The following is a 22,028-nucleotide window of genomic DNA, read 5'->3' as shown; positions in this document are numbered from 1 at the left end:
AGGTCTTTGGGTGTAGAAACAGGGGAAGGGAAATGCAGATCACATGAGGGTAAGACAGCAGGGACAAACAGTTGATTCTACCTGTAAACACAGCTCTGAAAAGAGTTGAGAATTGCTACCTCTGTTGTCAAACATGGTAAGTATGGGATCCCTGAATTAGGCTACAGCTTGACTAATCTCCTAATTCAAACTCTTGGCCACAGCTACCTGCATCCATGGAAGAAGCCAGGGAACACAGGACTTTCCTGATAAGAATCCAAGATGGGATCCTCAGGCAGAAAAAAAAAAATCTTACATGAATGGGAAAAGCAGGCACTTTTACTAAGTGGTATGTCTGGGACTACTGCTCTAAGTGGAGAGGAGATTGTTAATGAGCCAGGCTGCTAAGCAGCAGTAAAAATGAAAGAAAAAAGAGCTTTTGTTCCCAGCTTGAGTAGCCCTGCGCCAGGAATGCTGCCAAGAGTCTGCATGTTCCTTTCCTCTGTCCTTCTGAATGCTATATTTACAGGCAAGTGCTGAAGAAAAACACAGATGTAGGCAGGTTTTTGAAGTGGCATAATAATAATATCTAACTCAATTTTAGTATGTTTCATAAGTAGATTTCAGGAATCAGGTGAAGAAATACAGTACCTATGGATGTACCCAAAGCTATTTGCTGTAACAGAGATGGACACCAACACCGTTCAAGACAATGTGTAGGGGTTGTGCACTCGGTACCTGGGCCTATGATGCAGGATGGCAGTACTTGGGCAAGACAAGAGTTAATATTTACACAGCATCCAATGGCAGGATTAGCATCCCCCTATGACACAGTAGCAGCTGCAGGACTTTACCATCATTTCCTATAGTTCCCTCATGGCTCAAAAACAGGCTACTATTTTCCTGACAGTAAGATAAGTTCTGATCCTTTCTATTTCTTGACTTTAGTTTAGCCACCACATGACCAGAGGGATTTTCTCTTTCTTCTACCTCTACTGACTGCTGTTGTTAATGCAGACATGTTGTTCCGAACTCACAGCTTGCTCTGCTGTTTTGTAGAATTTACGTCAGAATACAATAAAAAAGGCTGTTAACTAATACATGTCCAAGATAGTTTCAAAAAAGTTTTTTATTACACAAGTGACTGAAGTTGCTGCTCTCACAAAATATGTAGTGACTTCCCATTCTATACACCAGATGTTTGTTCTAAATTCATTCTGTGGAAGTTTTTACTATGTTGCTCACTTTTTAAAAGGAAGACGCATGGAGATTACTTGCAACTAGAAATCTTTCTGTAACAGCTACAAGGTAAAGGTGTTCATACACTGGACACTTTCTCTAGAAATTATTACATAAACTTATCTAAAATTTGGTTTTTCTCTCCCCTTTATCTTTCTGGTGCTATTTCCTGTTTATTTCAGTAGTATTCTCAGCTATCCATAAAGGGAATCTGGACTCTAATTGTACCTGCATTTCTCACTCACTTCCATGCTGGGCAGACTTGTATCTGAACAGTCTTGGTCAGGTTTGATGGTACAGTCTCCAATAAATTAAAAAAAAAAAAAAAAAAAGGAAGGGAAAATTCATTCAAACATCTGCTGTATTGTGAGAAGAAGTAGGGACCCGCTCTGATGTCAGGCTTGCTTAAACACAAGGGGGAGGGGAAAGGTGTTGCAAAGGCTAACTTTAGCCCAGCCTCGCTAATCTCCCAGGCTAAATTAGGCTTGTACTCTGACTTTTGTCCTCAAGAGGATCCTGTCTTTCCACTGGCTCTACAGAGAGATTAAGCTCATGAACATAATTACCCTCTGTGGAGGTATTTGCAAACACCTTCATGGATTTCCACGTATAGCCAAGGTAGCAGATAACAATGAAGTTGCATTTGTGATCTTTGTGTATTGTYTCAAAGTATTAATGTCAGTGAAGAGGAAAAAACCTTTAGATTACAGTTTCAGAAATGTTTCAAGTCAGTTTAAGGCAGTATTGCAGCTCAAGTCTTTGGCCTTGCTTTCCTCTCCCCAGTTCCCATGCATTTATTCCCACTGCTGCATACTCTATCCCTATGCTGGTATAGAGGTGCTTGTGCAGCTGCCCACTAAACTGATCAAGGATAAAGCTAACCTTGGGGTAAGGATGAGTCTTAACCTGGACTAATTCTGCAATGCATTTCAGCATGTAGCTACCTTAATCAAGATAAAAAACAAGGAGAAAAAAAAGAAAAAAGGAAGGACGGATGGGTGGGAGCAGGAATGAGCAGCTAGGAGTGGGTGGCTGGGATGCGTTGCTGCTTTAGCAGCAATGCCAGCTTAAAGTGTATATAAATCTGCAGCCTTTGTTTGTTCAGTGTCTTGCAGAATAACATTTTCCTCCTCCTGTCTGCATATTCCAGGCTCCCCCCTCCTATATTTCCAGCTTAGCTGAGCACAACTATACATCCAGAGGTCAGAATAAACTCGTTTCAGATATCCATAGCAGTTCAGAAAAGGCAAGGAGTCTTAAGAGTCTCTTAAAAGTCCTTAGTCAGGCCTAGCATTAAAGGTTACTGTAGTTTTACTGACGATTCATTTTTTAGTACATTATTCATTTCAATGACTAGAATTTTACCTTTTTCTACATTTCAGGAATCCTTCTGGGAAAAGCTGCCTTCTTCTCGTAATGTGTTCTACATTAGAGCCTCAAATGCTTACTGAAAAATCTCTTCTAATCTTGCCTTTTTTTCAGCAATGATCTCCAACTTTGCTAAAATATTAAACTGTGATTTTAATATTCTAAAGGGACAAAGATATCTAGAATACTCACTGCACTTATGATTGAAATTCAAAGCTCAACATATTCCAAAAAGGCTGTCAGAGGAGACCAAGCATCCTGCCTATTCAGCTGCATCCTGCTCCTGGAAAATTTTATTTTGCTGTACAGTTTTAATTATCCGCTTTGCAACAACAACAATGGGGAGTAAATAGAGGAGCAGTAGGCAGCTAATGTATAAAAATCAGATAAAGGATTTGAATTTTCTGAGAGAAGGGCCTGAGGAAAGGTTTGGATGGCTTCACTGAGTATTACAGATTTCCATGATAAACAGAGCCAGAATTAGTCAGAGATCATGCTTCAGTATTTCACTTTCTACTTCTTGTCTTCTCACTGTAGTTTGATATATATGGAATCTTGTAAGGAAGTGGACAGTGGTGAAGTGGAAATACACTGAAAACTAATATGAATTCAATGTTGAGACTGGGATTAATGCATAACATAAAGCACTGCTGCAACTTCTGGAGTTTTTGCTAAGCCCCAACATACAAGGTATGTATTCTACTGGAAAAAAAAAAGAAAAAAAGGCAATATAAAATATAATAGGGAACACAACAGTACCACAAGAACATCCCCTGCTCCCCGCCCCGCTCCCCCAAAACATGCATACTTTGGAAGTGCCTAACACAAAGTTGTGACCCTTACATACCTTCTGATTTTCTGCTTGCTACCTTTCTTCCTAAGATTAAAAAAAAAAAAAATCAGGCCCGAAGAGAAGCAGCCCTAACTGCAGTGGCCTTTTCCTCTCTAAAGGTCTTATTAGTTTAAGGGCTCCCAAGTTCTAATAACATCTTAAAACCAAAACAACTCAGGGATCCTAAATGTTCAGAAATACTCTAGTTCAGAGGTGATCTATGAAACCCAAATTAAATTTTCCAACACCATGCGAAGACTTGGCTGCAGAAAAGGAAATTCCCAGCTGATAAAAAAAGCTATTAAACAAAGTTCTAGGTAACCCTGCTTGAGCAGGGGGATTGGACTAGGTGATCTCCTGAGGTCCCTTCCAACCTCAGCCATTCTGTGATTCTGTGAAAACACAATACAAAAATGCAGAGATGAAGTTTTCAGTAATACATGAGGATCCTTCAGCTTTTCCATGGTACTGGAGGGATCTGACTATATTTCAGGAAAAAGCCTTTTTCTGAGACAGACGCTTCAGACAAAAGACAAAAGGGGCATGTCACAGTTTTACACGCCAGTATGATTCCAAACTCAGACTCCAATTCCCAAACATCTCTCAAGAAGCAGATCCCACAATCTGAAACAGAAACCTAGAAAAAAAAAATAATTTCTCACTAGAATTCTCTATTTTCCTTCTTCTGTTCTTTGTCACAAAATTCAGAGTTTCTTTCTGAGTCTTATTTTACCTTCTTACCTCTGTTGTTCTTTGTAAGTGTGCAAGCCAGTTTAAATGGTAACTCCCTCCTTTGTCGCATGCCCTTCTTTACTTCACTCCACAAAAGACAGGTATCTGCCTCCTGAACAATTCCAGATATTCCTTATAACAAAATACAGTGAGGATGGGAGAAAACCAACTCTGTCAGTGTTACTTGGTGTAGATGTAACCAGAAGAGAGGGCAAAGAGTAGAAACCGTTTGCTTTATCCTTGTCTGCTTTAAGAGAGGCTTCAGTTTGTCAAGCATAGTGCAAATACCATTGCTGTCATACACATCAGCAGTTACAGATGTTTTTAAAGAATTTGCATTTAACCTTTTTAAATGCTATGCTACCCTGAAAAGCAATAAATTAGGATGTTTTAAATATTTCTATATCAAAATTGCATTTTTGTAAATAAAAATGTTTCTCCCATGACTAGGAAGCCTATCACTAACACAGCCTGAGATGCTTCATAGCTGAGCTGGATCCTTCCCGCCTCCCCCAAATTACAGAAGTTCTACCAGTTAAATTAAATCTTAACTATGTGTCCCCATCATCTTTAAATTAAACTCTCAAATAATTCAGAATCACAGATACCTATTATATGACTATCTATTCTCATATAAACACTTTTGTGTAGATTCCAATTTCTTTCACACCAGTTCATTTTGGAAGTAATTCAAATTAACTGAGTAGGATCACATAAATTTATAATGGCTATAGGATTAGAATTAAGACTTGCTATCTTTAAAGTCTGCCCTTCATGATATCTGTGCAACATGTTCTTTTCATGGAGTCTGCAAGAATCATAAGCAAACTGGTAACAAAACAGAGCTGGAATACCATTTGCTTTCTATGAGCTAGTTTGTGTAGGAAAAGCCCACCAATTCTGTAGGCACAAGTCCCATGGGGTTATTCACTCATGTATATAGGAAGTAATTCTTGGATTTTTTTGATTTAGCCTAAACTCTTTTCCAAGAAATCTAAGCAGAAAACCCAAACCAAAACCTCCAAATCACACTCTTATACCAGAGTAAGGACAGATATATGGGGGATAGGGGCAACTATATAAATAGTTACAATTATACTAATTGAAACCTGCATCCTAATTTACACTGAAGAACTTTTCCTTCACAGATGAGGCTACAGAGTTGTGCCTACAGCACTACTCAGAGCAAAGAAGAGTGTATACTCATTTATGCATTATAGATTGGGCTCTCTGTACCATGAAAGAAATGTCTCCTGAGCAATTGGCACTGGGTTCCTAAACTGTAGTAAACTGGCACTTCAGCAGCAGATGCTAATAAAAATATACATATAATTTCTTTCAGTAATTTAAATTCTAACTCATTTAAAACCTCATTAATATGTCTTCTGCCAAGTGTAAAAACATGTTAAAATAAGAGCTAATACAAGCAACCCAACAATTCTAGATACATAGTCCATAGTATAATAAGATGAAGTCACTGCATAGTAGAGATAAATCCATTTTATTTTCTTTTGTAGAAATGGATCAATGAAATCATTGTGCTCCATGAACACACTGAAAAAAAGAACCAGGACTTTTACACCAGGTAGCCTCCCTCTTAAAGTTGTACATTGCTTATAGTAATGCAGATTCGATCTGGAAGAATAGAAACATGAATCCAGTGCCACCTGAAGCTATGCTGATAGCAATAATCACAAACAACCCCCCTCCCGCCCCAATTCATCAAAGGCCTTCCAGAGTCCCATTTCTACAACTAGCTAAAAATATTCCCGTTAAAATAGAAAAAGATTTTTCTACAAAAATTTGGGGGAAAGTCATGACATTTCTTCTAAATAGTTTCTAAATTGCTTTGCAGACAACTAAATAAGGTGATGGAAGTCTACTTAAGACTTTGTTTCAAAATTTCTCCAATATTTTCACAGGGCTAAAAATAGTCCAACATTGCCACCATGTGGTCAGAAATGGGTATCGTTCATTTTGAAAGTTGCATATGACATCTCTCCCAGAGAAAATTCATGTAAAATACCTAGTCGATGAATAATCACAGTATAATTAAAAAAGGAAACTGAACTCTGAGAACAGAGTCTTTATGCAGGAAAAACAATTCTAAGCATGGGCCCACATAAGAAAAATAATTTAAGATATTTTGTGATTAAGTCTTCAGTATCGTGACACTCCCCTCCCTGAAGGCACAATCCATTTCCGCCCACCTCTTTCTCAGTACATCACGTACTTGCCAATAAGCAAAATCTACATGTATGCAAAGTGCCTAAAGACCACTCATTTCAGTTTAATTTTTTTTAAAGGCAGAAGCTTTTAAACATAACATTACTTGAAAAATTTGAAACTTTTCCCCTGGATTCAGGAAGTCATAGAAATTTAATTTAAAAATCATCTTTCACATAGACTTTTTCATTGCCGCCTTTCTCACACTGAAGAGATATGCTTCATAAATAATATTTAAGAAGTTGTCATCATTCTGAAAAACAAAACAGATAATGGTTACTGCACGATAGAGGTTCTTCATTAAAGAGATTAGAAGTTCTTTCCATTTCATGGAACAAATATTTTTCAACCTTTTTCTATTTAAAAAAGCCAGGTGTAGGAAGACTTATTTCCATTACCAAAAATATACATTACTTCCAAGTCTTGCTAGTAGCCCTGCAAGAATTTTGGTATATAAGAATATGAGAATATAAATTTTACTATGGCAAACATGACTGTATCTCTGTAAGAAGTAACGAATACACAGAAAGCAGATTTTCCAGACTCATGGTGGATTTAACTTGAGTAAACTATTCTTATATAATAGTGCAGTGATGATACATCCTTGTAATTTCTTCCCTTTGCTCTCATTAACCTAGGGGTTTCTTTAAGTAGTTTCCTCCGTTACTTCAATAATAATGCCAAGGATGTCTGAAGGAACAGTGAAACACCCTGTTTTTTGATCCTGTACTAAATCCTACCTGGGCAAATCGTTGCATCTTCCTTAGCTCTTTTAGACTTAATGCTCCTAACTGATGCTGCTCCTTTTGCTCTGATGCTCGTTTAACTTTTTGCTTCTGAAGATCATTTTGCAAAAACTGGTCAACTCAAATTAAGAAAGAATGTCATAAGTAGCTCACATGAATATATGAAGATAATTAAAATCGGGATATTCCTTGAGGAAAATCAGGAGCATCTGAGATTGCAGTTACAAATTGGAAAATAACAGGTGAGAAATTGGCAGTCAGTATCACAGTATTAAACAGCAAATAATTTCCAGGCAACTCACTTAACCCTTACTACCACCAAGAATAGCAGGGTCAAATGCACATTTTGCAAGTATGGTTTCAGAGGTTAAAATCCAATTTTCCTTGACTAGTTTCCTTTTTTACTTAAAATATGGCTTTCCTACTATCCAGATATTCCAAGTATGTAAAGACAGGACAATGTGGTATTTTTCTTCTTTAATCCCAAACTAAAAATACAGCCTCTCATTTGTTAAAGATATTATTGTCTTTCTGGGTCTATAATTTAAATTGAATTTTAAATGAGTCACGTCAGCATTCCAATAACGACTTTTATTTTTATTCCAAAGTCATACCGGTACATAGTTTTGGCTTACAAACTGGAACCCTAAACCTGTGTCTCTAATTCCTTTTGCATTATACTGAGTTCTTCAGTTCTACAACCTCTCCTCAGTATTTACTCTTCCAGGTATTCATCACATGGGAAGTTAAAGAAAAAATATTCATAATCAGTCATATCATCCCACATCAGTAAACAATTGTCTCTTATATAACACTCTTAATGCTCTGTCACATTTAAATCTGAGTAACTGCAGCAAAAAGAATTTTAGTGCTCAGACTAGAGAACTGCATTGAATGGACTGAACTAGTATATTTTTTTAGGTTATCTAACCCATATTTTAATTTTGCTCATGCTCGTTCTGTGATTTTAATTTCCCATCTGGATTCCTCTTACTGTTAACATGCATCTCTGAAAATACTTGGCAGCTAGGATAATCACCCATTATTTATCCTTAGCTGAAGATATAATAAATAGCTCTCTGGCTCATAGGCAAACCTTCTGAAGCCTTCAATCATCTTTGTTCTTTTCCTTCAAATTTATTATCTTTCCTGAACACAGAACTACATGCATTAATCAAAATGCAGTTAAGCCAGCAGTTTGTGGAGAGAGGCTATCACCTTCCTGGTCTAAGACATACTGCTTGCTTAATGTACAGCCTAAGTAGCACAACTTCAACATGCATTTTAATTATTCATATAGGCTCCAGACAGATGGATGTAACCAATTAGGTGCATAGGTGTTTAAACCAAAACAGGAATAAGGGCTTTAAGCAAAGTAGGAATAGTCTTGACACTCTACCTGAATCAGGTGTAAAAGTGTTTCCTGCAGCTGCATCTTTGTCACCAAGTTGCTATTGACCACAGATGGCTCTGGGGTTTGCAGCGGCAGGAGAAGGCTAGCAGAGCTAGCAGCAGGTTCTTGGGTTGCTGGTGCTAACCGCCCACTTTCATTTGCTTTTGGTGGGGCAGGTGTAGACTGAGTGAACACCATTGGGGACATCAACAAGGTAGGAGTCACAGTGGCAGGAATACGCTGAGGTGAGATTACCTGTCCATATGAAAATAAAGTCATTAATTAAACAATCTATCTAATTATTTATATGGGAATAAAGATGATGAAAACTGCAAACTGCAGTTTTGACAAAAGGTACACAAACTGCTGCAGATCAGAGTCTAGACAAGTGAAACTCCCATTCAGGACCATTTACATGATCTATTTCCAAACTGAAAAGCCTTCCATCCAACTTGAGAATGCAGTAATAGATTCAAATGCGATTAAGTCTAGCTGATAGGCAAATAATCTGAGTATTAGAGCATCTTATTACAGAAATTAAACTCTTATTAAATATCAACACTCTGGGAATACTATAGCGAAGTTTTCTACACAGGTACTCTCCTTAAGTCCCATCTTTGAGAATATACTTGCTTACATGCAAATGCAATTATTGAAGACTAATACTTTATACCTAATACTAAAAAGTATTTTCCAGTAATAACTTCCAAACTACTTTAAATATCCTCATTTTACTTTTTTACTTTTATATCCTCACTTTACATAAGGGGGGTGGAAGGGAAATGGAGATTACATGACTTATCTAAAGAGCCACAGCGAGCTGGCGGCACCATCAGAAGTAGAACTTACCCATAATTGCCTATCTCACATTCAGTTCACAAAATCAAAAAAGGCCCTCAAAGAAAAGGAAAACATAGATGCTTCTGTAATTCTGTGAGTTCCCTCTGTATCATACCATACCAATCTGAAAATATATTATGCGTCAAATAAGTTTTAAATTTTGTGATGCATTTTGGAACTCTAAAACACACAGGACTAGCAATACTAGCAGATATAAGACATCATGGAAAGTTTATTCAGTAAACTTTTAGTTATTAGAACATTCTCCAGGTAACTCTAGTAATAAATCTTAATCAGCTATCTCTTCACTATTCAGGTATCCAATCTTTTTCTTTAAAGAATAAAACGTAAAAAGAATAAGTATGAGCACACCCCAACTCTTCTGTTTGGGACTGGAACATGACTTATTGCTACTGTGCAAAGGTCAAAGGCTACCAAATCATTTCGTTTTGTCTGAGTCTTGGGTTACAGTTAAATCTTGAAGTGAAATTAAGTAAAACTAAATAAGAAAATAAAGCCGAGGTTTATCTCCTAGCTGTGCAAAACAATGAAGTTTATTAAAGAAATTTCATATTTTTGCAGCTTGTCTTACCCCTAGTTACAATTGCTTTGCTCAAGACATTTCTGAGTATTGTTAGTTATAGCACCATATGAAGAGAAATACAAAGAATCAAGGAGGCTCAAGATCTTGTGCTGGTTTATACTAAATTTAAGAAAGCAGAAAGACTAGGGCACAGGAAAGACTTGTGGATATTAGAAAGCATGCCATACACACTTTATGCAAAAATCTCCCAGGAGTAACACTTTTTAAGTAAATATTGTTTTTTTGTTTCTTAAAGCTAGAGTACTACTTGAAAACAACTCACCACCTACAGCTTTTTTTCTACCCCATGACACATAATCATAACAGAAGCCGAGTCCGTGTTACAATGCTCCTGAATGAGTTAAGGTATTCTTAACTCGCTCTAGGTTTCCTTCCAGCAGTAAGGTAGTACATATATATGTACACCTATGCTTGAAAAAAAAGTTCATTTTAGAAAAAAACCAAGGTACATCCAAAGTGCCATAGCTGTGTAGAGTGAGACATTGAGGCTCTGGACAGATGTTCTCCTCCAAATGTGCCAGTGGAATACTTACTACCTCCGGGCACTGATCACAGCACTTCTGTTCTACTCAACCATGCAGCTCAAGTGACTTGCCTTTAATTTACCTCAAGCAAAATTAGCCAAGTTAGCTTAAACCAGCTGATTTTTCCTAAAGTGATTTAATGAATGCTTATACAAACTCCTCAGCAAGGGTAGGAACCTCCAGTAAAGGAATGGTGATGAGCAGCTGGAGGAGACAAACTGTCCCACCAGCATAGCTGAATCTGAGAAAGTGCATGCCAAAGACCTAAATGAAATGTCCTTAGAAATCAAAAGACATTTTGCCGTAGTCTGACACAAACAAAACCTGAGATAAACCATGCTCTTAATAATATATAATTACTACTGTCAAACAGATACACATGTTGTGGTTTAGCAGATATCTGAAAAATTACTTGTTTTTCAGGGATAGAACAGCTGCTTGTTAGGACTTGCCAAGCATATGGAAGCTAAATATAGTAAGCAATACTGCCATCTACTGGTGACACAGCTAATATCTAAAAGTTAGTGCAATACATTTACTTGTTTCAAAACAGGAATAGAAAATATACATATCATTTTTCAGGACACAGTATTTGTTTCTCTGTGAAAACTTTAAAATGTATATTTTGTTAACACTTGGGCTCAAAGCTTCTGCCATTTTGCAAACTTTTACATAAACAGAACAGTTTCTTTTCAAAATGTAAGGGGGAATTTTCAGTTTAGATTTAGTTTAGATAATCTTCAGTCACTGGGATGAGAGTCCCATCAGAAAATCTGGACGCTGCTCTTGGCACTACTAGTGGAATTGTTATAGTACCATGCTTTGCTGAAAGCACTGAAAATACTTAGTAGGGACATGTAGCCTTTGGACTAATCTTTCAGCTTTGAGTAACTTCTCACAAGGACACAACAACCCCTCCAAAATGCTACTCAACAACAACTTTCTCATAGAATCTACCTTGAGTTGCTTGTTCATCCAGCCTCTCCTGAATTATCTCCAGCTTTAGCAGGTCAACACTTAAACCTCTGAATCACTAATAACAGAGTAGGAGTCTAGCATCAGTTGTACAGTAATGAAATACGAACAATGAAAAATGTGCAAGGTGATTTCTGCAGCATGTTATATTCCTTTTCTGCAGGAAGATCTCACTAAGATATCTCTTTTTCATATTCTGCATTGCTGGTGGCACTTAGATGACATGATAGCTGGTAAATTCACATCACACCGTGAACCAAGAAATGCATTGGCTCTCCTGTAATGCAAATTGGCAACCACTGTTGCTCCCTAAATGTGCACAATTCCATATGCGTCAACTGCTTCTCTAGAACGTCAGTAGCCAGAGTGGATGTTGTGGGCCTCCAGCTGTTTTTAGTGAGCATTGTTTAAAACTAAGAACATTTAATCTAAGAATGGTTCCTGAACTTTAAAAGACAGTTGCTGTTAAAATATAGCTGGCTACAATGCTGATGCTAACATTGCTTCGTCTTTCCATGTTTAATTCAGAAAATTTTAACTGATGTTTAACAGCAGAATCTTACATCATTTTCCATAACAAGTTTAACTTACTAGTTGCCTTGCTACTGTGCATCTTTACAATCTCATGCTGAAACTGCAGTCAAGATAATCTTTAGGTAATGGTGCGACTCTCTCATCAAAGATACCATGTACCACACAAATTCAGTAGAAACAACATATGATGTACAAAATGTATTTTTGATGAAAAATGCTCCAAGAAAAGAGATAAATGGTCTGCAAAATAAGTGGCCTTTTAAAAAAGAAAAGATAAATTTGTGCCAAGGTTATTGTAAGCACTTTTAAAACCATAACTCTGACTAACATAAACACTTAAGCACACGTATCTGTAATGAGGACAACTCATGCCTAATTCTAAGCCCATGTTTTAAAGCCTAATGCAGATTAATGCTTTTTTATTAATGCTTAAGCACATGTTGCTCATTGTCCGCATAAGGAATACTTCTCAGAATAGGGCTGGCACCAGACTGAATGCTTCCGAGTATTATTCTTTAGCTTTTGCTAAAATTTTATTTTGGTGACTGGTCTCTTCCTTTCCATGTGGGAGATCACAGCTCTTACACCATATGGAGATGCAGCAGAAGTCAATTTAAATTTGGGCTTGTAATGTGTCAATTGTGGAAAAGACTATTGCTTCCATTTTCTTAGTATTGCTGAAGGATCTGGGGTGTTCCTTTAAAATGATTTTTCCAACAACAAAGACACTGTCCAGGTACCTTTCTATTCCTGTTAGACTTTTTAGAATTTGCTTTTTCTGTACACTGAATTATAGTAAAAGATGCAATACCAAAAGATAAATAATTATAGAGAACAAACCTTTTGCTGCATTTGTTGTCAGGCTCTGCTTTAACCAATTTTGCATAAGCATGTGCAGATATATTTGTGCCAATTCAATTTCACTCAAGATGTCTGTCTGTAGGCAGGGCAGCACTTAAGCCTGTGGTCTACAGCAAGGATGTGATTATAAAAAGATCAATGATGGTTTTAAAGGTTGTTTCAGATATTTATTTTCCAAAATTTTTCAAGAGTAGGAATATTTAATTTGGCTCATTCATGGCATTCTATAGAAGAAAGATTCATTCCTTCATTTTAGGCCTTTTTTTTTTTTGGCAGTCTGCTGCATGTGAAAGAGGCCATGCCTTCCAGACTGCAAAGCCTTAGGTGCCCTAAACTATAATTAGTCACACTTTGATCATTTTTATATTAAGTCTTATAAACAATACTGAATATGTCAAAAGAACTGCATCTAATACTGTTTTGATAACAGCTGTGGCTGTGTCAGTCAGTAAAGCTACTCTTAGCCAGGCTGAATCTTCTTGGTCTGGTCTCAGCCATGTAAAGTAAGATCAGAGTCTCCTTACTTGCCTTTTCTTTCTTTTTTTTAGGCAAACTTGCAGGAATAATCCTAATAAATGAGACTTCTTACAGTGAGTACTTTTCTTTTTTCAAGTCATTGTTCTATTTGTACCCTTGCAGTAAAATAACTGAAATTGTGATTCCCTTTCCACATTTCATTCCCTTTCCATATTGCAATTAATTTCAGCATCATTTTCTTTTATAAATATACACAAATAAAGCCTTATCAGCATCAGTACCAATCTTTCATTTGAAAATACCTCCATATTTTTGCCACTTTTTATTAGTGTGCATTGGCTTATAACATAGAGGTTGGCACTTGTCTCATTTCACTTTTACCTTCTAAGTAGGAATGGCTCATGTCTCCATGCTATCAGTACATTTCCTGGTGAACCAGACAATTTCTTTCATTTATAGGAAGCAATCTCCATTCCCAGTGGAAACAGAAGTAAATTATTGTGACTCTGGATCCTTTTTTTATTCATTAGTACTCCACTGAGAAGTCAGATACCCATCTGTAAGCAACTGCTCCTGAATAATTTGAGTGACTAATCCACCAAAAGCCGTTTCACACAAGTTCAAAGTCATGCTGCTTTGATTAAAGACTAAGATTGCTATTTGCTATATTGTATTCATCATCTTCTGATCTCTCTCACAGAATTAAAAATCTTGACCTGTCAGTGTTAGTGACAGATGTAGCCCTTAATTGTTAAATGGCCATTTCAGTCTCTTCAGGTACAGAGCAACTTTCTACAATAAGAAGGATTTTTGTAGCATGCTGAAACATTTTGTAGTCTTTCATTCAGCTTTTTCAGAATTTGCAATAGATTAAAGCAGCTTTTAAACTTTACACTGAAAAGGTGAATGTTTTATTACTTGAATGAGTAACTTCTAGACAGCAGTGCAATACAAGTCTTGGGGATAGCCTATCCAAAATAATGGAAGTTAAAAGGGGCTTAGATGCTCATCCCAAAACAGGACATTGGAAGACATTCAAGTGTAGCACCTCCTATGGAGAATAAAGTTATTAACAAAGACAGCAGTTGTCTAGGAAGGGGCATTTTGTAATTGCACATGAGGCTTTTTGGAAGGACAGAAAGATTTACTCATGAGGTGCACACAATTTCTTGAAGTTTCTTGAATTTTCTAAGACACAATCTAGCTTTTAGTCACAATCACCAGAATGCAGGTTTTGTTCTTTTGAAGACATTCAGGTACTAGGCAACTTTTCAAAATAATATAAAGCAAATAAAAAAAGAACTACTGAATAGCTAGGAGTAGCAGTTATGGTACAAGATAATTAATTCAGCAATGTACAAATACTTAAGAAATGGCTGTAAGAAAATAAGTGACCTGAACTTTTAGCATCCAACTGACATGCATAGGAATGCATACCTGCAACCATGGAAAGTTACAAATAATTTTATAAGAAAAATATTATTAAACACAAACATTACATCCAATAACCAGTGAATAGTCACTATAGCCTGAGAACAAGTACAGCAATTGAAAATGAGGTGAATTTTTGAAGTGCCCCTGAAAAAACCTATGACCTAATTTTGGTCATTACTGATGTGCAAGAGATTCACCCTTCAGTATTTACAATATCAGAGCTTGGCAAAAAAGAACTTACTTGATGTTGCTATAAAACTATTACCTGTAAAATGAATGATGTGTGTAAGATAGTAATACAGGAAGATTCTGGCCAAAAAGACAGGGACTACCCCTATAAAACGTCAAGTTCAAAAGACAGCCAAACTTTTTTTTTCTTCTTCTTCTTCTTTTTTTTTTTTTTAATTCTGAAGTTACTTATTTACCTGAAGGAGAGAGCTCTGTTTTTCTGCACCTGGTGCCTTGTCTATCCAGGAATCAAGTGGTTTCAGTGTATTGGCATTCTGCATAACAACAGGAAACTTAGCTGCCAAGGTTGGTCTGCTGGATACATGCAACTGTTGTTCTTGTTGCACTATTTGCAGTTTTTTCAGTAACTCTTGAGGTGAAATCACCCCAGAATTGGTTGCTTGATTGCCAGAGAGAGAAAGTGGCTGTCTAGGAAGTTTGGACTGTTCTTTACCAACTGTCTGAGACTCCAAAGTCTGGCCAGGCAGGGAACCATTGAAATACACCAAAGGTGGCTGGGTCAGACTATTTATCTGTGCTGCTGGTGCTCCAACAGCAGCAGGAGTCCTGCTGAAGACAGAAGCTGCTGAGCTTACAGGTCCGGTTGCATTGGGGTCCATTTTAGGGACTGATCCCGACTGACCCTGCAATTTCTGTAATAAGCTCCGAGTGCCAGCAGTATCCTGGACGACATGAGATGTTGCAATGCCATGAGAAGTCACAGGCTGGAAGAGTCCTGTGAAAGTCTCACCCACAGGGTGGATATTGCCATTTTCACAGAGTCGGTTCTCAGGAAACTCAGCAAGTGGATGAAGGTCTGTCCCACGCACCATAAGCTTCTGAATTGCTGGGCAAAGATGTTTCTCTGCAGAGGGTGAATGTCTGCTAGGTTCTTCATAAGACAATGAACGTACCACCCCCTGCCTAACAGGAAGATTCTCTTGCTGCTGCTTATTATGTGGTTCTGAGACATCTGGCTTTTCTTGTTTTCCAAACAGTGCTGTCAGAGACAAGTGTTGTGGTTCAGGATCCACATTCTGTGAAGGGAAAAAGAAAAAAAGTAGACATAGTTCTCTTTTGCATGCTAAGTCACATCAAGTGGCTACAAAATTTAGCCAGCAGTATTCAAGCAATAGCTGAGAAAACTACGCTTTGATCTTTTCTCCCAAGAAAAGTCTTAATAATTGTCACACAGGAAGGGCAAGTTGTCAGGCTGCTGATGTGGGAGAAAACCAGTGATTCTGAGAGATAGCAGCAGCTTCACTTTAAATACCATGAAATAGCATCTTCCCTTTCAACCATTACTACAATATTAGTAAGAGACAGAAATCTTCTGCCCTTGTGTGAAGGTGTGCCACTTCTTGTACATCTCACTGTCATGGCTGACAGGATTCAGCTTTTAGGATTTTGCAATGCAATATAGCTTGAAGATATATCAAAACACTTTTCTGTATTTAGATTAACTACATTCATTTAAAGAAAAAGAACGCAAAAAGAACTGCGGTCCGGCAATTGACTAGACTAGCTTGGCACCAAAGCAGCATCCCCAAACTGAAAGACCAGTATTTCTTTGTTGCATCAGCATAATATGCCTGTAATTTTAATGCTTCCACATCATGTGGTATAGGGAGGGGTGTCTTTTATAAATAGACAGTTTTGCATTAAAATAATTCCTTACTGTAGTTTCACCTCAAATGCTTGCACTGACCTTCTGACCTAAATAAGCATTCCTAAATGGCTGCCGGGTTACAGCAGCACTAATCAGAACACAAGCAAAACATTTTACCTTGCCTTGCTGAGATATTTGTTGATGCTGATTTTCACTAGGCTTCACTGGAATTGGTTTGATTAGGTTAGGGTTGTTATAGATAGCAGAGGAACTGGTCATTTGTTTTGGCTCTGAGCAGGTCTTACACTGCAACAGAAAAAAAAAGTATTTTTTGAGTAAGTGAGACATTATCTTTTCCCTTAATTCTCTACCATAATAAAATCCAAACACAGTCAGGTATTTAAGAACCAAAAATATCAGTTTTAGCACCATTTATAAAAAGTTACACTACTGAAAGAAATATAACAACTACAACCTAATTTTCTAAAAATACAAAGCATATGCACAAATAAAGACTTGACTCCAACATTTCCTGTGTATGAGGTTTCCCCTTCTAGTTTAAATCTCAGTTCTCTTCCTTATTTTTTGCTTTTCCCCGCACTTAGCCCAAAATCAGTCTGGCACCTTAGAAACTAAGCAACAGACATGCTTTTTCTGCATCAGTAGGCAGCTAGTCCTATAACAGCCTATAAGTAGTTTAGACACATGGGGATTTATGAGCACATAAACACCATTTAAAATGCTTTTTGTTAAAAATTGGGATTATAACTCCTAAACTCCTTTATGTAAATATGCCACAGTGTAAGAACTTGGAGGATACATATACCCACACGGAAAAATAATTAAAAGGTTTAGATCAATGTGCATTTGTAGAATCAGTATGTTTCCTTATCAAACTTGACAGTATTAATCAACGTATTTATAAGGAGATGGGCAAGCAGAGACAGATGACTAAAACTGATCAGTGACACAGAAAGACTAATATATGAAGACAGAAGGGCATCATTTAATTTAGAAAAGAGGCACCAAATATGCTGTGTGAAAGAGATACAGAGAGACAATAAATGGAATAGGATAAGGTAAATCAGATGGTCTCATTCATATTATATAAAAAATAAAAGGATAGTTGATGAAACTAAAAAAGTAATGAGCATACAAGGAATGCTGTTTTCAATGGAAAAGAAAACAGTGAAACACAGCAAGTCACTGCCGCTAGATATTATTGATACCAAGAAATTGGAAAGGTTTTTAAAGAATTGTTTAATAAAAAATTAATCCTATCTAACAAGAATATTCATAGTTAATTAACTAAATTTGATGGGTCTAAGTTTTGTGCCTCAGGACTAATAAGTACTAGGAAAAAAAGCACTTTACAGATGGTTGGTAAGGAATGATCAACTTTGATTTCTTGTTCCTTCCTCCAAAGAATGCAGTACTATGCATTACTGAAGACAGAATACTGCACTAGACAGATTGCTGTTCTCATGCAGTAGAGCCATTGCTATGTGATTATTAAAATGTTAGTATCTTTTCTAGAACTTTGTGATAAATTCTTTAGGATTCAAAGGTGTTAGGTGAGAGAACAATTAGAGCCCCCACAATATACAGAACTGGCTGTAGCATCCATTTCTTACACCTACCACAACAGTAAAATGTGAAAGAAAGCAACCACTGGATGGCTCAGTGAAACAGAACTTCAGTTCTTGAGGGGGTTTGAGGGAACCTGGTGGCAAAGGCCATGGTACACAAGGCCTTCTTCCCTTCAGCCTTTACTGCTAAGACCTGCCTTCAGGAAACCCAGGCCCCTGAGACATGTGGGAAAGTCTGACACATTGAGGAGGATCAGGTAAAGGAACAAAGTGGACATACACAAGTCCATGGAATGCACCCACGAGTGCTGAAGGGGCTGGCTGATGTTGTGTGACCACTCTCGATCATCTTTGAAAGGTCATGGCAACTGGAGGGGCGTTCCTGAGGACTGAAAAAAGTAAATGTCACTCCTATCTTCAGGCCGGACAAGGAGGAGGATCCAGGGAACTACAGGCTGGCCAGCCTCACCTCTTTCCCTGTGAAGTTGATGGAGCAAATAATCCTGGAAGCCATTTCCAAACATAATAAGGACAAGAAGGTGACTGGGAGTAGTCGGCATCAGAAGGGAGATCATGCCTGACCAACCTGATAGCCTTCTACAATGAGATGACTGTCTCAGTAGATGAGGGGAGAGCAGTGGATATTGCTTATCTTGACTTTTGCAAGGGTTACAACACTGTCTCCCATAACATCCTCACAGACCAGCTGATGAAATACAGGCTATATAAATGGACAGTGACGTGGACTGAAAATTGGCTGATCTGCCAGGCTCAAAGAGTTGCAAGCAGTGGCACAAAGTCCAGCTGGAGGCCAGTCACTAGTGGTATCCCCCAGAGGTCAATACTGGGTCCGATACTGTATAACACCTCATTAATGACCTGGATGATGGGACAGAGTGTACCCTCAGCAAGATGATACCAAGCTGGGAGGAGCAGCTGATTTACCAGATAGTTGTGCTACTGTACAGAGTCACCTCAACGAGCTGGAGAAATTGGCCGACAGGAATCTCATAAAGTTCAACAAAGGGAATTGTGAAGTTCTGCACCTTGGGAGGAATAATCTCATGTACCGGTATATGTTGGGGGCTGACCAGTTGGAAAGCAGCTTTACAGAAAAGGACCTGGGAGTCCTGGTGGGCAACAAGTTGACCATGAGCCAGCAATGCGCCCTTGCAGCAAAGAAGACCAGCAGCATCCTTGGCTGCACGAGGCAAAGCGTTGCCAGCAGGTCGAGGGAGGTGATCCTTCCCCTCTGCTCAGCCCTGGTGAGGCCACATCCGGAGTACTCTGTCCAGTTCTGGGCTCCCCAGTACGAGAGACATGGACATACTGGAGCAGGTCTAACAAAGGACTACAAAGATGATTAGGGGTTGGAGCATCTCTCATATGAGAAGAGGCTAAGAGAGTTGGGATTGGTTAGCCTTGTGAAGAGAAGGCTCAATGGGGATCTTATCAATGTGTATAAAAACCTGATGGGAAGGTGAAAAGAAGATGGAGCCAGACTCTTCTCAGTGGTGCCCAGTGAAAGGACAAGAGGGAGTGGGCACAAAATGGAATACAGCAAATTACATTTAAACATAAGAAAAAACTTTTTTTACTGTGAGGGTGATCAAATGCTGGAATGGGTTGTCCAGAGAGGTTGCGGAGACTCCATCTGTGGAGATATTCAAAACCTGGACATGGCCCTGAGCAACCTGCTCTAGCTGATCCTGCTTTGAACAGGGGAGTTGAACTAGATGATCTCCAGTGGTCCCTTCCAGCCCCAGCAGTTCTGAGATTCTGAGAGTTTCTGCTCAAAAATCACCTTGTGGGTGTTTGGACAGTGACAGCCTTCTGCAATGAATTTGTGAAGACATGCTCTCACAAAGTAGAAGTGTAGTTCCATTGGCACTTGGCTTTCTTCTATTGCACTTGGCTGTATTCTGTTGTACAGTAATTTCTGGTTCAAATGCTGCTCTCAGAAATAATTTTAAAACATACAGAGACAATCATGCTACAGGCGGTTTATCCATTTGGTTTAAAGAAAAAAGAAGCACTTGCATCTTCTTCCCTGTTGTATCACTACTGCATAAAGTGAGAAACTGCCTCAAGCACTAGCTTTGAAAAACCATGAAAAACAAGACATTGACTTTGCCAGCAACAGAGAGCTTCACAGCAAAATTAAATTTCAGTTAAATATAAAATCACGTAGTGAGTGCACCATGGCTAATCTGAGTAGGTCACATTCAACATGGAAATCTATTTAAACCTAACTACAGTATTTCCCCTCTCTGAACAAAGACCTAGAAATAACTGCCCCAGAATGAGGTATTTCATTTACCCAAAGTCTCTCTACCCATCTCACGGTACAGAGCAAGTTTCATGATTAAAGACACCTCAAAATTCAAGGGAAAAAATAAAGTCCAAAGTCTTTTAATGGTAGGCAAAACATTGCTTTTAAAAAAAATTTTTTTAAAAGGTAGTTCATGCTTATCTCCCTTCTATATGATTCAAGGCCTGATTAATGGAAGCATTCAAGAGAAATCTGCATTTAATTAAGTTTCAGTTTCAGCTTTGCAGTTCATTTTTAAAATAGTTATAAATGGATTGCTACAAAAAAAATTAACAGAAAAAAATGCGAGAAGCCAACACAGAAAATAAGCCTACCAAATTAAAACTTTTACACTAAACAAAGATTTCCTTTGCATTTATTAACTCTGAGTTACATTTATCACATTTATCACTGCCCATACAAATTGTTTTTTAGGTTCTTCTGAGCTTATGCATAATCATCCTTGGATTTGAGTGACTTAATTTTGTTTGTTTTCTACAAACTTTATTTTATCATCTTTTCCAGGCAGTTCATATGGACTCTCAAACAATGCCAGTCTTAGTATGGAGCCTTCTGTAGCTCCACCAACTTTTTTCTTTTTTTAAACACAAGGACAAATGCCTGCAAATTATTCTTAATCACCTTCTCAGCCAGTTTCTGACTGGTGACTTATGTTGTCTCTCATTCACTTAATGACAATCAGGCATGTTTATCTAGGTAATTGTCAGATGAAAGTTTTTTGAAAGCTCCCCGGAATAGCCACATGTAGCCACTATTTGATCAATACTAAAACACGTGAAGATAATTTTCTTTTCTAGATTGGATATATCCTAAACTATTATGATATTACACAGATGACCAGAGACACACTTCAGTAAAATCAAGTTGCTTTTTGTCCTAAATTATTTTCTTTCTATAGAATGCTGCCTTTTTTTCAATGTACCTCCTTCTTAGTGCTACTTTTCAGCATTGCTATTTTGGGGAAAACATATAAGCATGTGTTTACATTCCTTCCTCAACTACAATCAATAACACACTCTTGTATCTTTCACAATGAGTTCTGCAGGATTTAAATATATGTTATATTAGGCCTTAATTTCTCCAGCGTATTTTAATGAGCTGAATTCTTTAGAAACCATACATACCTTAAATTCCACTGTCATCCTTTGCATGATGCCAGAACTAAGCATAAGTAAATGAGGAGAGAAGCAGTAGAGTTGAGCATAATTATCACAATATGAACAGTTTTTGAGACTAAGTTCTTCAGCAAAAGGAAAATACAATTTATAGGAGCATACATAAAGGCCTATAGAGAATGAAGTTGCCCTGTCTCTGTATTGTTCACATAATATGATATGATAACATGGATGGTTGGCTGGCATCTGATACAGGGAAGTATGCTGAAGAAGAAACAGCCTCTGATGATTTCAAAGGAACCAATAACTAGTGGCGCTCAGAATACAAGGTCATTTTGGCACACTGGTAGCACATCCTTGCTGATGAGTAAATTATGGACATCTGCATGAC

General features: G+C 37.7%; 1 protein-coding gene across 2 annotated transcripts in view; it reads right to left on the bottom strand.

Annotated features, from left to right (window-relative positions):
• Window positions 1-5,638: 5,638 nt before the first annotated feature.
• DCP1B (decapping mRNA 1B) overlaps window positions 5,639-22,028 on the bottom strand; it is a 47,913-nt gene continuing 31,523 nt past the window's right edge. For both annotated transcript variants that reach the window (XM_026070407.1, XM_026070408.1), the window contains exons 6-9: window positions 16,779-16,907; window positions 15,190-16,029; window positions 8,522-8,770; window positions 5,639-6,629 (exon numbers count right to left, since the gene is read on the bottom strand). In XM_026070407.1, the coding sequence (XP_025926192.1) occupies window positions 6,549-6,629; window positions 8,522-8,770; window positions 15,190-16,029; window positions 16,779-16,907 (1,299 nt within the window). In that variant the 3' untranslated portion in view covers window positions 5,639-6,548. The remainder of the gene's footprint in view (window positions 6,630-8,521; window positions 8,771-15,189; window positions 16,030-16,778; window positions 16,908-22,028) is intronic.

The sequence above is a fragment of the Apteryx rowi genome, unplaced genomic scaffold (assembly GCF_003343035.1).
Source record: "Apteryx rowi isolate R43461 unplaced genomic scaffold, aptRow1 scaffold_31, whole genome shotgun sequence".
Taxonomy (NCBI): domain Eukaryota; kingdom Metazoa; phylum Chordata; class Aves; order Apterygiformes; family Apterygidae; genus Apteryx; species Apteryx rowi.
This window is presented reverse-complemented; position numbering and strand designations above follow the sequence as displayed.